The 14,621-nt window shown below is 40.9% G+C and overlaps 2 protein-coding genes across 4 annotated transcripts; both read left to right on the plus strand.

Moving 5' to 3' along the window:
- Positions 1 to 1,571: 1,571 nt before the first annotated feature.
- LOC120028807 (histone H3.3A) lies at positions 1,572 to 4,404 on the plus strand. Of its 3 annotated transcripts, none has more exons than XM_038974046.1 (5): positions 1,593 to 1,679; positions 2,065 to 2,183; positions 2,924 to 3,067; positions 3,203 to 3,356; positions 3,820 to 4,404. In XM_038974046.1, exons 3-5 carry the CDS (start codon positions 2,940 to 2,942, stop codon positions 3,946 to 3,948), a joined length of 411 nt encoding a protein of 136 aa, XP_038829974.1. In that variant the 5' UTR covers positions 1,593 to 1,679; positions 2,065 to 2,183; positions 2,924 to 2,939; the 3' UTR covers positions 3,949 to 4,404. The 3 variants fall into 3 exon arrangements, with proteins under 3 accessions (XP_038829973.1, XP_038829974.1, XP_038829975.1); XM_038974047.1 differs by having other exon boundaries at positions 2,065 to 2,177; XM_038974045.1 differs by lacking the exon at positions 2,065 to 2,183 and having other exon boundaries at positions 1,572 to 1,679.
- Positions 4,405 to 5,589: 1,185 nt separating this feature from the next.
- LOC120028808 (histone H3.3A) lies at positions 5,590 to 8,752 on the plus strand. The gene is made up of 4 exons (XM_038974048.1): positions 5,590 to 5,721; positions 6,557 to 6,700; positions 6,944 to 7,097; positions 7,333 to 8,752. The coding sequence occupies exons 2-4, from the start codon at positions 6,573 to 6,575 to the stop codon at positions 7,459 to 7,461; spliced, it is 411 nt and encodes a 136-aa protein (XP_038829976.1). The 5' UTR covers positions 5,590 to 5,721; positions 6,557 to 6,572; the 3' UTR covers positions 7,462 to 8,752.
- Positions 8,753 to 14,621: the final 5,869 nt, after the last annotated feature.

Below are 14,621 nucleotides of genomic sequence, written 5' to 3' on the forward strand. Positions count from 1 at the left end.
CAACATTTGAGAGTGCGCTGACCCTGGTGCTAGAGATGGTACGCACCTGGAGATTGAATGTTTGAAGGGATATGGGACTATAAAAAGTTTGGGAACCACTGCTCTAGGGCATCGGTGTCTAGATGGAATTTGTGGTATTCGTGGTCCTGAGAACTGGACCTTTTTTGGAACACCATTATTTTTGTCTTACTGAAATTGACTGTCAGGGCCCAGGTCTCACAGAATCTGTGCAGTAGATCTATCCCCCACTCACAGATTCCTGCCATCGCACGAGATACCAGAGTGAGGTCTAAGGCAGACTCTTTCCCTGTGGCACGACATCAAACCTGGTCTCTCAGCCATCATTCAGGCACACCAGATCTTTCATTTCTATCAGATTTTCCATAATTTGGCCATTTCCATCCATCCTAACTCCACCCCTTGTCGCTTGCAATCTTTGAACATTCACTAGAACGTCTCCTCTCAAGTTGTCCCTTACCTCTTTAGTGCTAACATTGACAGGCACTCCTGTTATCACCCCTTTAATCCACTGCTTCCCTGCTTGATCAGTCCAACTGCTCGACACCACCATACACTTCCCTATTTGCTTCCCTCTGCGCCATGTCCTTACAGTACACCAACAAGCTCCCATCTCTTAACACATTAGCATTACAACTTCCCCAATCAATTCCTTTATCACAGCCGTCAACCTTATCGGACTCATCTCCCCAACTCCTCTGTCCTCCCTAAACTCCAGAACCACTTTATGCTCCTCCTGACCTCTATACTCCATACTTGCTTCACTTTCTTCTCCATCACTATCTCTTACCATATCTCACCCAGTCTCAGCACAGCCGTGCCAACTGCCGCCACACCGAATAAAGTTTGATTGTTTGTTTATCAAATATTAACCGCTAAACACCGCTTTCAGCCTCTCTGGCCAAATCTACTTACCAGAACAGTACCCGGGAGTTCAACGAGCTCCTGCGTAGCCCTTCGACGTCTCCAGTCCATGCTGTGCTGGATCAGCTGTAGAATGTTCAGCACGAGCTGATGGGCCTTTATCGCCACCTCGAGGAGGGCTTGTGTAAATACCACCCCTGGAAATAAGATATTTGTAGGCCCAAAATGTATAAAATAATAAGATTTTTGCTAGGTATTTTAATACTTTTGTGATTTAAAACTTGTATATAATACTAAAGCAATGTTTGTCACAATACACAAACCTTCCAAGAAATGTCATCTGAGGATCTAAGTTGTTTGATTTCTTACATTAACAACTTTAGGTAACATAAATCCAGTAATTGCTAATTTTGTAATTATAGACATTTTGTCTCGTGCACTCACGTGGAATCACGTGTTCCATAAAACACCTTCAATTAGTCCATAATTGTCATACATTTAAATGGTCAATATCTGCCAATGCAATAAATGGACATTTCAAAAACATCGCACGTTATGTAGTATATCACGCTTTTCTGAATGTATTGATCATGTCTTTCAGTTAAGATGATTGATAATTGATTGAATGGGTAAATTGATAAACATGTAGAAAAGTTGGTCTCTCTTGTCGCAGCAGATGCATTGTGGGTAACCTGCCATTTTAACCCAATATAGGACTCCATTCTGTTGTGGGAACAACGCAATAAATAAGGACACGAGACCAGTTTCACATTTAAACATTAGCTGTTGTATCAAAGGTAAGTGTCGCGTTTGAAATATAAAAAAATATATATTGTGTATTTGTGAATTTTCACTTTTTTGTTCTTTAGTTAGTATCTTTTTGCAACTAAATCCGCAATCATAGGGAAACCCAAGCTCGACGACCGAAAAAGCAAGCTATTATCTGCTTGTAATAACTAGAGACCAAAGCACTGCTGTCGAATTTGACACGGTTATGCACCGGTTCTGCGTGATCTTCTGAGTACTGAAGTTTTTCAATCGATTCCTAGTGGTGTCTAGAACAATCTTCAATGTGTTTATAAGTATAAAGCGGCAATGTCATCGTTTAAATGTCGTTTTAATTGTCACCCTCTTGTAAAACACATTCGAATTTTCCTTCCCGTTAATACGTTCCTGTTACAGCAGCCATCGTCTCCAATGCGTAAGAGGCGGGGACCTATTTGGTGAAAAACATTGCTCATTGGCGAACAAGGAAGAAAATCCCGCCCATCAGATCGCTAAACAAGTCCCGATTGGTAGTTGTAAGAAACCTTTACGCTGTAATTCACTCAATTTGATGTACATCTTTGCGTAATTGAGCCACAGGCTTGGGTACAATCAGTGTTGTAAACAAATATCAAATTGTAAGCATGTTGATTGGTAGGTTACTTTAAGTGGTATCGGCTACTAGTTACCTGTCAAATTGTACTCTTAATATAATTTTTGGGTTAGCCAGTACTAACTCGTACTAACGTAATCTGATCACTTCCTTTTACATTTGGATTAATTTTCCTTTAGAATCGTTAGACAAAAGATCCATCGAACGCTTTTGGTGTGTCATCCTAGTGGTCTCTACTTGTGGTCAGGTGGAACAAATTCAAACGTACCTCTTATTTTCTTCCAATGATGAATTGAAAGGTGTCTATGTATTTTGTCATAACATTCTTTCTAAATGTATCTGTCTTGTTTTTCAAAAGTAGCAAATCAGATGACAATATTTTTGCTGCTAACATAACATTAGTTAACTTTGTAATCAGATGACATGTAACAAATTATTCCCCGTTGATTGGATAGTGTATCGAATCATTAATAGACTAAAAATGCACTTTTATGGGTTCATAAAGCTGAAGTGTCTCACCTAAAATCAAATGCCTCATGAAAGCTTGGCATTTGGAAGTAGGTTGACACGTGGCGTTTAGCAGGCTTGGTTTTATGCTGCAATTTGATATCTAGTTGGTTACACTTCCATTAACATTCCTGTCTCAATTTTGCCTTTATTCAGGTAATTTGTAGGAGCCATGGCCCGTACCAAGCAGACAGCCCGTAAATCTACTGGAGGCAAAGCCCCACGTAAGCAGCTGGCCACCAAAGCTGCCCGCAAGAGTGCCCCTTCTACTGGTGGGGTCAAGAAGCCCCATCGCTACAGGTGATGGAGAGTGACAAAACACATAGTGCCTGAACAGACTTTGACCCACCTGGTGTTGTGGTCTCCTTTAATAATTTTGTGTAGATGGAGTAAAGGACCACAGTGGTTAATTAATTTCTGTGTGTTTTACTCCAGGCCTGGTACTGTGGCCCTGCGTGAGATCCGTCGGTACCAGAAGTCCACTGAGCTGCTGATCCGCAAGCTGCCCTTCCAGCGCCTGGTGAGAGAAATCGCTCAGGACTTCAAGACTGACCTGCGTTTCCAGAGTGCAGCCATTGGAGCCCTGCAGGTCAGGGTTTATGATTTTCGTTAACCCACCAAATAACACTAAAGCCAGACCTATCGGGAATCTGTACACTCAAAGGCAAACTTCGTAATTTTGTCAATGAGGCCCTTTATCATCTTTTACTGAATGCTGTATGTCTGTCCAGTATGAAGAAAGTTAGTTAGGTTTGTGAGCTAATGCTAGTTAGTATTAGCGCAATGACTGAAAGTCTATGGGTATCTGCTAGCATGCTCGTAGATATCATAAACTTTTAGTCATTGCACTAATGCTAGTTAGCATTGGCTCAAGAAACTTTCTTCATACTGACTCAGGGGAAGTGGATACTCATTGCCAAAATCCCAAAGTATCCCTTAACTGCCAGTAGGTCACCACCTTTTATCTCCCTAAATGTTCAAAGAAGGCATTGGTCCATACCAAGTTAGAGCTTATGCATGTCAGCTGAATTTAACTTGTTTTTTGTCTGCAGGAGGCCAGCGAGGCTTACCTGGTTGGTCTGTTTGAGGATACCAACTTGTGCGCCATACACGCCAAGCGTGTCACCATCATGCCCAAAGACATCCAACTGGCCCGTCGTATCCGTGGGGAGCGTGCTTAGACGCCTCCATATTTTTACCTCAGTCTGTCTTTTCCTCCCTTCCACTTATCCTTATAAGGCGCTTGATTTGAGTAATGATGTGACACAAGTGAAGTGTGTGTGTGTAGTTTTGTTCCCCTTAGTTCTCATAGCAGCAGACTTTTAGGGTACTTTGTATCTGTTTTGAAGCTGATCTGAGTCACACCTTTTAATGTGTATGCAACTCCGGACAGCAAAGGGTGCATGCATGAAGCATCTTGGGGAAGCATTTCTCCCTCCTACTATTGATACTATTACATTATAACAGGGTTGGTTTTCTAATTGATATACATGGTGTTTTTACATGTACCCTTTATTATAATTTTTTTTACAACTAGTGTTTCTACTGTTTACATGATACATTTACAAATGGGTAATTCTGTTCTGAAATTGATCAATAAAAATATGACTTTGCATGATTCAAAGTATTGCATAGGCCTATATGTAGCAAAATGTTTGTTTTTATCCAGATAATATTTTAGTTCCTTTCTCAGGTTGATACCCTTTTCATACTGATTTAGTTTATATTTTTTAAGCAGACATTTTTGTAATATCCCGACTTCTCATACAAAGGTGATAAACTACTGTTCCACAACTGGTTGAGTGAAGTGATTGGCCTGTACTAAGTTGTATGCTGCTGGCAATGGTATTTTTTTTAAAATCGATTTACTGTATATTTTAAATACTGAACCGTTTCATATTATTTGAACTGTCATATTCATTGGAAACAGCGGTGGGGAAGAAGTACCCACTTGTTTTACTTGACTACAAGTAAAGATACATTTTAATAGAAAATGGTGAGTGAACATCACCAGTACAATACTACAGTATAAATAATTTCAAATTCCTCACTAAACACACGGCACCGTTTAACTTTTGTTTTTTACGGATAGCCAGGGGCACTCGGGCTTCATTTACAAGCATGTCCAAAATCTTTACATCACATTCAGACTTTGCTCGTCTTAATATTATATTTCTTAAAGGAATTAAGATGTGTGAATTGTTTAGATATTACTGCACTGTTGGAGCTAGGAACACATATCGCTACCCACAATAACATCTGCTAAACATGTGTATGCGACTGATTTTTGAGGAGTGAGTGCCTGATCAGAGGGAGTAGGGATGACCTTGTTCTCTTGGTAAGTGCGTGAATTTGACCTTTTCCTGTCCTGCTAAGCATTCAAAATGTAACGAGTACTTTTGGGTGTCAGGGATAATGTGTGGAGTGAACTTTTTTTTGTCCAAAATATAATTAAAGCACAGATACCCCCAAAAACTAAAGTAGTACTTACGTATTTTTACTTAAGTACTTTACACGACTGATTGGAAACCAGACCTTTGACATTGCAGGCTGACATTTGCACAAGACTTGTGAAAGTAAGGTTGTATGATATAGAAATGCACAATTACTTCAGCATAATAGCTTTCTTGAGCATGGCAAATTGAAAAGCCAAAACGTTTCCACAACATCTTGATAGCAAGTAGGCTACTATGTTCGCATATGAAATTTGGAGACTGATACAAAGTAACATTCAGTGGCGTACAAAAAAATATCCAAAGATGTGTCTGAAGCGCCAAAAATGAAACGTAACAAGAAATGTTTGTATACACTATGGCATTCTGGGAGAAATGATTGACATAGCGGCCATTTTCCCGCTGGACGGTTGTTCCCATTGTGGATACGAGGAAGAAAATACTGACACCGCCAGACAAGCTAAACACTTCTCACATTCTTTTTAACCACTTTTGGTGTAGGTAAGTCAAACACTCGACTGCTTTTAATTTACACGATCTTCACATTTGAAAAGTTTCAAATTGCTTCAATTGTGGTGTTATTTTGTTGGAGATCCATCTCGTTTTCGTTGTAGAGGAAAATAACAAACCCCACTGTCGAAACGGCACAGAATTGCAGCCTTTTCTACAGCTAGTGCAACTGGATTAAAAAAATTCAAATTATGCGCGGGTTCGCTTCGGTTGTACGCAGGCATTGGGGGTCGAATTCCTTTTCTGTGCCTACATACGAGTTCTCTGAGATGTCTTCTATGTATATTAGTTGTTTGATGATATTGTCAAACAGCTGTTTATTTAAATATCAAAGTTTTTAGTGGTACTCCTTTGCTCTTCTGCCTCTGGTCTTTATCCCGGTTGCGCATCAAGCAGCCGCCATCGTCACAGCGGAGTGGGCGGTCGCTACCAACAAGGTCTAGGAGCTGTAGATCGCGCCTCCTCGTGACAGAACACACGCTGATTGGTCTTAGTCATATGTTTACACAATTAGATTGACTAACCTACCAATGCCGTCGTTTTCCCCCATTGATTGATTGATTGGCCCACTGTCGACTTTGATTGGGAAGATTCATGTTGTCGCCTCTCAACACTTTTTTTGGTTCTAGATGTGTTCAATGACAGTGAGTGGAACACCCAATTACTGTACAGAAATAATCTTGTTTCACAGGGCTTTTCACATTTTGTGAAAGTTTTGAATCAGCCGAGGTAATGGATGAATAAAAATGCAGTTACTTATCAGGTATAATTGCAATGACTAAAAGTTTAAGCTATAGTAATTATTGTTGTTCTCCCCTTTGTTCAGGTGATTTGTAGGAGCCATGGCCCGTACCAAGCAGACAGCCCGTAAATCTACTGGAGGCAAAGCCCCACGTAAGCAGCTGGCCACCAAAGCTGCCCGCAAGAGTGCCCCTTCTACTGGTGGGGTCAAGAAGCCCCATCGTTACAGGTGAGGTCAAGAAGCCCCATCGTTACAGGTGAGAGTGACAGAGAGGCTGAAAGGTCTTGCCAAAGCTGCCCTCTGTCCCTGAGCCACACTAATGGCCCTTATTATGACTCCACCACCTGATGCAAGAGAGAAGGATTTAGGCCTAAAGAGTTTGATGACATGTTTGACTCTGGATTTTTGTAATGAATCCATACAGTGGTGTTAGTCATGGGATTGTTCTAACTGTGTTGTGTTTTACTCCAGGCCTGGTACTGTGGCCCTGCGTGAGATCCGTCGGTACCAGAAGTCCACTGAGCTGCTGATCCGCAAGCTGCCCTTCCAGCGCCTGGTGAGAGAAATCGCTCAGGACTTCAAGACTGACCTGCGTTTCCAGAGTGCAGCCATTGGAGCCCTGCAGGTCAGTGCTAACCCCAACTAAGGGACACAAGCTGTCATAAACCACATATCTCAAGTTTGAGGCAGGAGGACAATAATTGCATTATGACTTTTTTTAAATCACACACTGAAGAGGAATGCTTCGATCATGTGCCTGAATGTATGACAAAATATAATTTTACAGGTTGATATTGTCCACACATTTTTAAGTGTGTTGTTGTGAGCCATTTCTCCAACCTGTTCTTTGTTGTCTGCAGGAGGCCAGCGAGGCTTACCTGGTTGGTCTGTTTGAGGACACCAACCTGTGCGCCATCCACGCCAAGCGTGTCACCATCATGCCCAAAGACATCCAGCTGGCACGTCGTATCCGTGGGGAGCGTGCTTAGACGCCTACCTGATTTACCTCTCCTCCCCTCACCAGTCTGCCCTCCCTTCCCCTCCCCTCCTCCACCTCTCCCTGCCCTCCCCTCCTCCACCTCTCCCTGCCCTCCCCTCCTCCACCTCTCCCTGCCCTTCCATCCCTCCCTCTCCCTGCCCCTCCCTCACCCTCTCCTCTTATGTTGGTAGTGATTTAGAGAAACAATGATTATGATAAGAATAACGTGTATAGTGGTGTTTTCTTAGTACTCTCGGCAGCAGACTATTATGGGTACTTTTTTGTGCATGTACCTGCTTGTTGCTGGTCAGATCCCCCACCACCACACCATCAAATCAGATGTTCCATTGTCATGATGCCGTGTGGAGAGATCAGATAAAACAAGACAGGGAATCTGACATAGGTTGTGGTCACAGGAGGATGGGGTTAGGTTGTCTGCAGAGGGGAGTACCTCTTTCTCTGCAGGGTGCTAGAACAACTGCCCTAGTCCCCTTCCTCCTTCCCCACTCTTCCAGTGAAATAGAGACTGAGCTGGTATCTTTCATGGCAACACCTGAACGAGAGTCCAGACCCTACCCTTTGTGTGTGAGCGTGTAGATTCTGATCAGCACAGCAAATTGTATACAATTCAAAAACCTCTCTGGAGCAATTGTTTATTATTACAATATTGATCATTATCATGGGTATTACTTTTATTTTTTATGCTTACGCACATTTTTCATAGAAAAAATATTTGTGAATGAAATGAAGGTGGATTCAAATAAAATTTTGTACAGAAAACAAAATCGACGTAAGCTATCGTTTCTACAGGTGTTGAAGCTTGTGATTTGTTTTGGCTGTCCAAGGGGATTCTAGATTGTTCATTCTCATTTCATTGCCTCTTATATGATTGGCACTATTTTCCCTTTGTCTTTGAATTCTCAAATTTGGCTTCTGCGATAAATAATTGGAGACAACATTTTAAGGCTTTTGCAAACAAATAGCGAATCCAGTGTTCTTAGTGATCACTCCTGAGGGGCCTTGTGAGGTTTATGGAGCTGGTGGTCAATGCTCTCTTGCAAACCAAAAACAGTCTAATTGGTAAAGTGATCATGTATGTTAATGTTATGTGAGCTGTAATTGGAATGGTCACGGATATTTAGACCTCCCCTTTGCTTCTCAGGTTGATGTGTCACCCTTTTAACTTAAATAATTTTTGTTTCTTAATTGGAATTTGAAATGTTAAGATGTTTAAATAAAACAATGTTTGTAATTTCCAGATTTCTCATATGTGGTAATAAATGGATGTTACACGTCTGTCAGTTTTGTTTAGTTCATTGACTGAATCAGTTACTACTAACATAGATATTTAATATTATGGCCAGAGCTGTAAAAAGCACACATTTGATCAAATATTATTTGTTATATACACACATGTTTAGCAGATGTTATTGCGAGTGTAGCGAAATTCTTGTGAACAATCTGGTGTTTTTGAATGCGTTAACGATCTCAGTCAAATGTTTCAAATAAAGGACAAAATAGATATGTGTGATTATATATATTTTAAAAATACGTGTGTAAAGGAGTTACACAGAAAGTGTCCAGTACTGAGCTGAGTCAATGGAAAGACATAAATAATAAATACAAATTGAAACATGGTTTGTTCTCGTAATAATTTTTGGAGCTAAAAAACGACCAATAGAGGGCAGTAAAGTACCACATTTGAACAATGAGCCATATAGACAAGCCATACTCTGAATGAAGTGAAGACCATGGATGGAGGGGTATCCTTAGAGCCCTATACTAAACATTATTTTAGGTATCCCTTCAACAGTATTCAGACCATTGGAGCTGTGCTGCTCTATCAAGGATAAAACTGAAACCTTACAGAAACATCATTGTATCAGATATTTGTTCTCAGCTGTGGTAAGTCTGGCGTAGAGCACAGTGTCATTCTATGTGTCCCTGTTTTTATGTGAAGTCTTCAGATCAGAGAGAGAACATCCCTATAGAGAATGTTCAAAAAGTGCTTTGTTTCTTTACTTGTTCAGTCATCACATTGATAACCACATTAACACTAGCATAACAACTGGGCTCAGCCTCAGAGACCCTTGCATTCTCTTCAACATTCACACCAATTTAGATTCTGTTTTATTGTGAAAGTTGTGAAAGTCTGTCCTAATGAACTGCTAGAAGTGAACAGTTAAAGTGAAAATATATGATTGAGGCTGCAAGCATGCAAGGGCCTCAGAATAGCACATCTCTCACAGGGGTGGACACTGGACAGGACAAATCAACTTTTAGAATTCCCCCCTGAACAAGTATGTCTGAAGTTTTCCACCATGTTGCTTAGCATGTTCAGGAAACTAGTAGAAACCTGTTCATTATGGTAATTCAGGTGATGTCCACATAATTCCTATGCACATACCTATTTGTTATATTGTAGGTGTAGTTTGCAGACTTGTTCATTTTAACAAGTCTGCAAACAAATCTGCTAATAATATAAAAAAGTAGCACCTGATTAGAAATGCCTAACAGGGTTGTTGTCCTCTGAAGTAAATTAGGGTAATTATCTATTGTGTACATCAATTTATGTGTGAGTGGGTCAGGCAGCAGGACAGAAAAATCTTGGTCTATATATATGTTCTCCAGTTCAGGAATAGCTGTCCCTCATTCCTAGTTTCCACCCACACTGACCTAATCTAGCCACCGGATCAGCGTCCTTGTCAATTACTGTCCCACACCTGACAATCTGTACACACAGACGCACACTCAAATATATACAGTACGTATGGCTACCATACAGATTAACACCAGCATAAACACACAACAGTAGGCATTCTTCTACAGACAGGAGAGACCAATATAAAAGCAGGCAGATACATTTATTAAATAAATACCTTTGGAAATATTCAGACCCCTTGACTTTTTCCACATTTTGTTAGGTTACAGCCTTATTCTAAAATGTATTAAATTGTTATGTTTCCTCATCAATCTACACTAAATACCCCCATAATACAGTTTTTCTCAGTCGCTTTGGTGCATTTCTCAGATCAAAAGTGCAATTCTTGATACTACTTGTACAAATTCCAAATCATCTAGTCACTTGTGCACATCATTAAAGCAATTTCTTATTCCTTTGAACAAATTGCAATTGATAATGTACAAGTGTCAGCTTTTTTCCACATTATCAATTGCTCATGTCATGTTGATCAAAATATAGTAGATGGTTCTCTGTTGAATAGTCTTACCCCTCAAAACATCTAGGCATTAGTTCCTTGCATAAGCCATTACATGCAAAATTGTTGAACTATTTGTCATAAACTGTCAAGCATAGTTTTACACATTTCTATTAGACCTTTTGTACAAAAACGTGAATTGATGAATCGTGCAGGTGAAATTGACCCTCACTCATGGAATGTAAAGTGTTAGTTCAACCAACAATCAACCAGTTGTCTAAATTGCTCAAAGGTGCATCTCATGAAGAATCAATTGGCAAGCATATATAGACAGACCACAACACAGAGTTGCAATTTTCCAATAATGGATGGACCAGGAAACGAACAGGGTCAACAGCCAAGAGGAGGAAGAAGAGGAGCAAGGATGCGTGGTGGAAGGCAAAACAGAGGAAGAGGCAGAAGAGGACATAGGCGCATATCTGATGACATAAGGGCCACTATTGTAGACCATGTTGTCAATCATGGCCTTACAATGGCTGAGGCGGGTCGAAGGGTGCAGCCGAATATTGGGAGATCAACCGTGTCCTCAATAGTTCAAACGTTTCGAAGAGAGAACAGGTATGTCCACCAATGTACAGTGCACTGTTACTGTATATAAGCAGTATACTGTATACTTCCTACAATGCTTCATATTACAGTAGTCCACTTGTATTTCACAGCATACAGAAATATACTCTATACAGATACATACTGCACCTTACATGCACCCACCTGTATGTTTTACAGTAAAATGTGTGTTCGCATAGTTTTTGTCTATGTGAAAGTGTGCGATGCATCACTGCATTTTTCCCCACATAGGACTGCAAGATTACCTCAAACCGGTGGCAGAGGACGCCTTTTCACACCTCAACAGGAGGAGGCTATTTGCACCATGGTCCGAGCAAACAATGCCATGAGACTCAGGGAAATACAAAGGACCATTATAGAAGACAACGATGTCTTTGAAAACATCCATACGTTTAGTATCTCAACCATCGACAGGGTGCTGCATAGAAACCAGATGAGTATGAAACAGCTGTAGCGTGTACCATTCCAAAGGAATGAGGACAGAGTTAAGGAGCTACGGTACCAGTAAAACAGATATCTATGTAACTACTTTACAGCAACATTTTATAGTGATACATAGTACAGTAAGTATAAACTGCACACATTTCCATTGCTGTGGAAGGAACATGCAATATATGTACATTTTATGTCACTCTTCCTTACCAAAACAAATTCAACTGTGTTCTGGGATATAGCGTGAACCCTCTCACAACTTTGTATACGTGGATGAGGCTGGCTTCAACCTGACCGAAGGCGGGGTCGGAATATCATCGGTCACAGAGCTACTGCGGATTTGCCAGGCCAACGGGGAGGAAATAACAGCATGTGTGCTGCTATTTCGGAGCATGGTGTCCTAACCCATATCCCCCTTATAGGGCCATACAACACCCAGCATCTACTCAACTTTTTAGAGACTCTCTACAGGGCTCTCATCCCTGATGATGAGAGGGGTCTGTTTAGAGAGGATTTGCCAAAGTATGTGGTCATTTGTGATAATGTGAGTTTCCATCGATCAAACATCATAAGGCAATGGTTTGTGACCCACCCGAGGATGCTCATAGAATTCCTCCCACCTTATTCACCATTCCTTAACCCAATTGAGGAGTTCTTTTCAGCATGGAGGTGGAAGGTGTACGATCGTCAGCCACACACACAGATGACCCTGCTGGCTGCAATGGATGCAGCATGTGAGGACATCACAGTAGACCCCTGCAGAGGATGGATAAGGCATTCCAAAAGATTCTTTCCACGTTGCATTGGAAGGGAAAATATCCGGTGTGATGTGGATGAGAATATGTGGGCCGACAGACAGGAACGTCTGGATGTGTAGAGACAGCACAACAGTGCTGCGGGCAAAGTTGTGCCTTAGGGGTGGTTTCCTGTGTTTCTTTCTAATTTAGTTTTTTTTCCTTTGTGCCCCTTGTGTTGTCCAGTCTCTTTCAATCAATAACCCACATACAGTAATATGTAAATAGTACTGTTGAAATTGATATATGCCATAGAAGTGCAGCCTTGTGCATTTTCAATACAGTAACTGTCATCCAAACTGTAGCCTAAGTTTACATCAGGTAATACTGTCAAAGTACACAGTTACATTGATAACATGCCTAAACATTTTGACGACCTTGTTCGTGAACAATGACTCAATGACGTATCATTCTGATGACACTGACATGATCATTGGCATGAATATTTACTTTTGAGAGATGTACTAAGGATTTTTAGTGACTGACTAGCTTTAGAAACATATCTATTGTATATTGCAGTTTGTACAAATTGTTCTGAGAAATGCACTTATTATTTTGCACATGTTAGGGATGATGTGAAAAATGCACCAAAGCGACTGAGGAAAAACTGTAAGAAAGCAAAATACGTTAAAAAAAATGTTTTACTCAGTACTTTGTTGAAGCACCTTTGGCAGCGATTACAGCCTCAGGTTTTCTTGGGTATGATGCTACAAGCTTGGTACACCTGTATTTGAGGAGTTTCTCCCATTCTTCTCTGCAGATGCTCTCAAACGCTATCAGGTTGGATGGGGCGCATCGCTGCACGGACAATTCCTTTGACCTCATGGCTTGGTTTTTGTTCTGACATGCACTGTCAAATGTGGGACCTTATATAGACAGGTGTGTGCCTTTCCAAATCATGTCCGATCAATTAAATTTACCACAGGTGGACTCCAATCAAGTTGTAGAAACATCTCAAGGATGATCAATGTTAACAGGATGCATCTGAGCTCAATTTAGAGTCTCATAGCAAAGGGCCTGAATACTTATGTAAATAAGGTATTTCTGTTTTTTATTTTTAATACATTTGAAAACATTTCTAAAAACCTGTTTTTGCTTTCTCATTATAGGGTATTGTGTATAGATTGATGAGGAACATTTAGTATATAATCCATTTTAGAATAAGGCTGTAACATAACAAATGTGGAAAAAGTAAAGGGGTCTGAATACTTTCCGAATGCACTGTACCTAGAGATGAAGTGCACCACTACACAGTACATCAGAGAAAGTTGGATAGATGTGCTATTATTTTATTATTTTTTCTTCACTATATACACTGAACAAAAATATAAAATCAAAATGTAAACTCTTGGTCCCATATTTCATATACTGAAATAAAAGATCACATAAATTTTCCATATACACTAAACGCTTGTTTCTCTCAAATTTTTTGCACACATTTGTTTACACCCCTATTAGTGAGAAGTGTGGCATATCAAGAAGCTGATTAAACAGCATGATTATTACACAGGTGCACCTTGTGCTGGGGACAATAAAAGGCCACTCTAAAATGTGCAGTTTTGTCACACAACACAATGCCACGGATGTCTCAAGTTTTAATGGCGCGTGCAATTGGCATGCTGACTGCAGGAATGTCCACCAGAGCTGTTGCCAGAGAGTTGAATGTTAATTTCTTTACCATAAGCCGCCTCCAACGTCGTTTTAGAGAATTTGGCAGTACGTCCAACCGGCCTCACAACTGCAACCACGCCAGCCCAGGACCTCCACATCTGGCTTCTTCACCTGCGGGATCGTCTGAGACCAGCCACCCGGACAGCTGATGAAACTGTGGGCTTGCACAACCGAAGAATTTCTGCACAAACTGTCAGAAACAGTCTCAGGGAAGCTCACCTGCGTGCTTATTGTCCTCACCAGGGTCTTGACCTGACTGCAGTTCGGCGTCGTAACCGACTTCAGTGGGCAAATGCTCACCTTCAATGGCAGCTGGCACGCTGGAGAAGTGTGCTCTTCACTATTTCATTCCGGGTTCAATTGTACCGGGCAGATGACAGACAGCATGTATTGTGTTATCTGGGGGCGAGCGGTTTGCTGATGTCAAGGTTGTGAACAGAGTGCCTCAGGATGGCGGGGGGGTTATTGTATGTGCAGTCATAAGCTAC

Source organism: Salvelinus namaycush, chromosome 34, assembly GCF_016432855.1.
Source record: "Salvelinus namaycush isolate Seneca chromosome 34, SaNama_1.0, whole genome shotgun sequence".
In the NCBI taxonomy this organism is placed as follows: Eukaryota; Metazoa; Chordata; class Actinopteri; order Salmoniformes; family Salmonidae; genus Salvelinus; species Salvelinus namaycush.